Source organism: Arabidopsis lyrata (genome assembly GCF_000004255.2).
Source record: "Arabidopsis lyrata subsp. lyrata unplaced genomic scaffold ARALYscaffold_1069, whole genome shotgun sequence".
NCBI lineage: Eukaryota > Viridiplantae > Streptophyta > Magnoliopsida > Brassicales > Brassicaceae > Arabidopsis > Arabidopsis lyrata.
Window position 1 is genome coordinate 1 of NW_003301891.1, and position 979 is coordinate 979.

Sequence of the window (979 nt, forward strand, 5' to 3'; positions counted from 1 at the left end):
ACTTGGTACTACTGAAGCCATATACACCTGAAGAAGCCTCGAGTATGAATGAAACCAAAACCATGGCAACAGAGGACACGGTTGAGGCTGTTCAAGCATCACCAGGCATGGACGAGGAGTTTCTATTAGATGCTTGTGATCTGATTGAAGATGAATAAAACCAATGCAGAAACTTTCTTGGCTTTAGATGTGAAACTACGCAAGAAATGGTTATTCTGGAAACTCCAGCCTCAAGTAACTAAGGATTATGAGCTGTAAACATACAAGTTTGAAGATAAATAGAAGTTCATTGCCTTATAGTCTTAGTATCGAACTAGAGAGTCGGGTAAAGCAGATTCGGGTAAGCGATAATACATGTATTATTAAACAGCAGAGGCACTGATCTTCTTCTTACTAGCAAATAAGTCTTAGGACAAACAAGCTTTTACGATATAAGAGAAAAATACACAGTTAATCCCTTTTGCAAGTAAACTACTTATGAGTAAAGAAAAAGAAAACAAAAAGCAAATGTCATCACAGCTTATACAGTCAGTGAAAGTCCTTGATCTGTTTCAGAGTTCAAAATCATCCTCCTTCAAGGCCAGCTCTGCGGCTTCTTCTTCTTCTTCATCTAAAACGAAATACTCATTCTTCTCGACCGGCCTGAACATATAGAACATCAACATGTAAAACGCCAGACTTGCAATCTCCTCAGCTGCATTGCTCACCCACCGATACTTATAAGCTGCGATTGTCTTCAGTGCAAACACTACAATCCTCGTAAAGTACAAATACCCGATGACAACAATGTAGAATTGTCTAAACAGAGTCAATTTCGCCAAGTTCCTAGCCGCTTTCCCATCGGTTTTTGAAGTCTCTCTTAGCGAACGAATCGACCAAACAATAGGAAATAAGATTGCACAACAACAAACTATATCTACAAGCAAGAATATCTGATTCCAAGTAAACCAGTCTTTAATAAAAGGTCCAGTCTCCTCCA

The 979-nt window shown here is 38.9% G+C and overlaps 1 protein-coding gene across 1 annotated transcript in view; it reads right to left on the reverse strand.

Annotated features, from left to right (window-relative positions):
* Positions 1 to 551: 551 nt before the first annotated feature.
* LOC9298233 overlaps positions 552 to 979 on the reverse strand; it is a 2,057-nt gene continuing 1,629 nt past the window's right edge. Inside the window, exon 2 of the mRNA XM_021015739.1 lies at positions 552 to 916. Coding sequence (XP_020871398.1) covers positions 552 to 916 — 365 coding nt within the window. The remainder of the gene's footprint in view (positions 917 to 979) is intronic.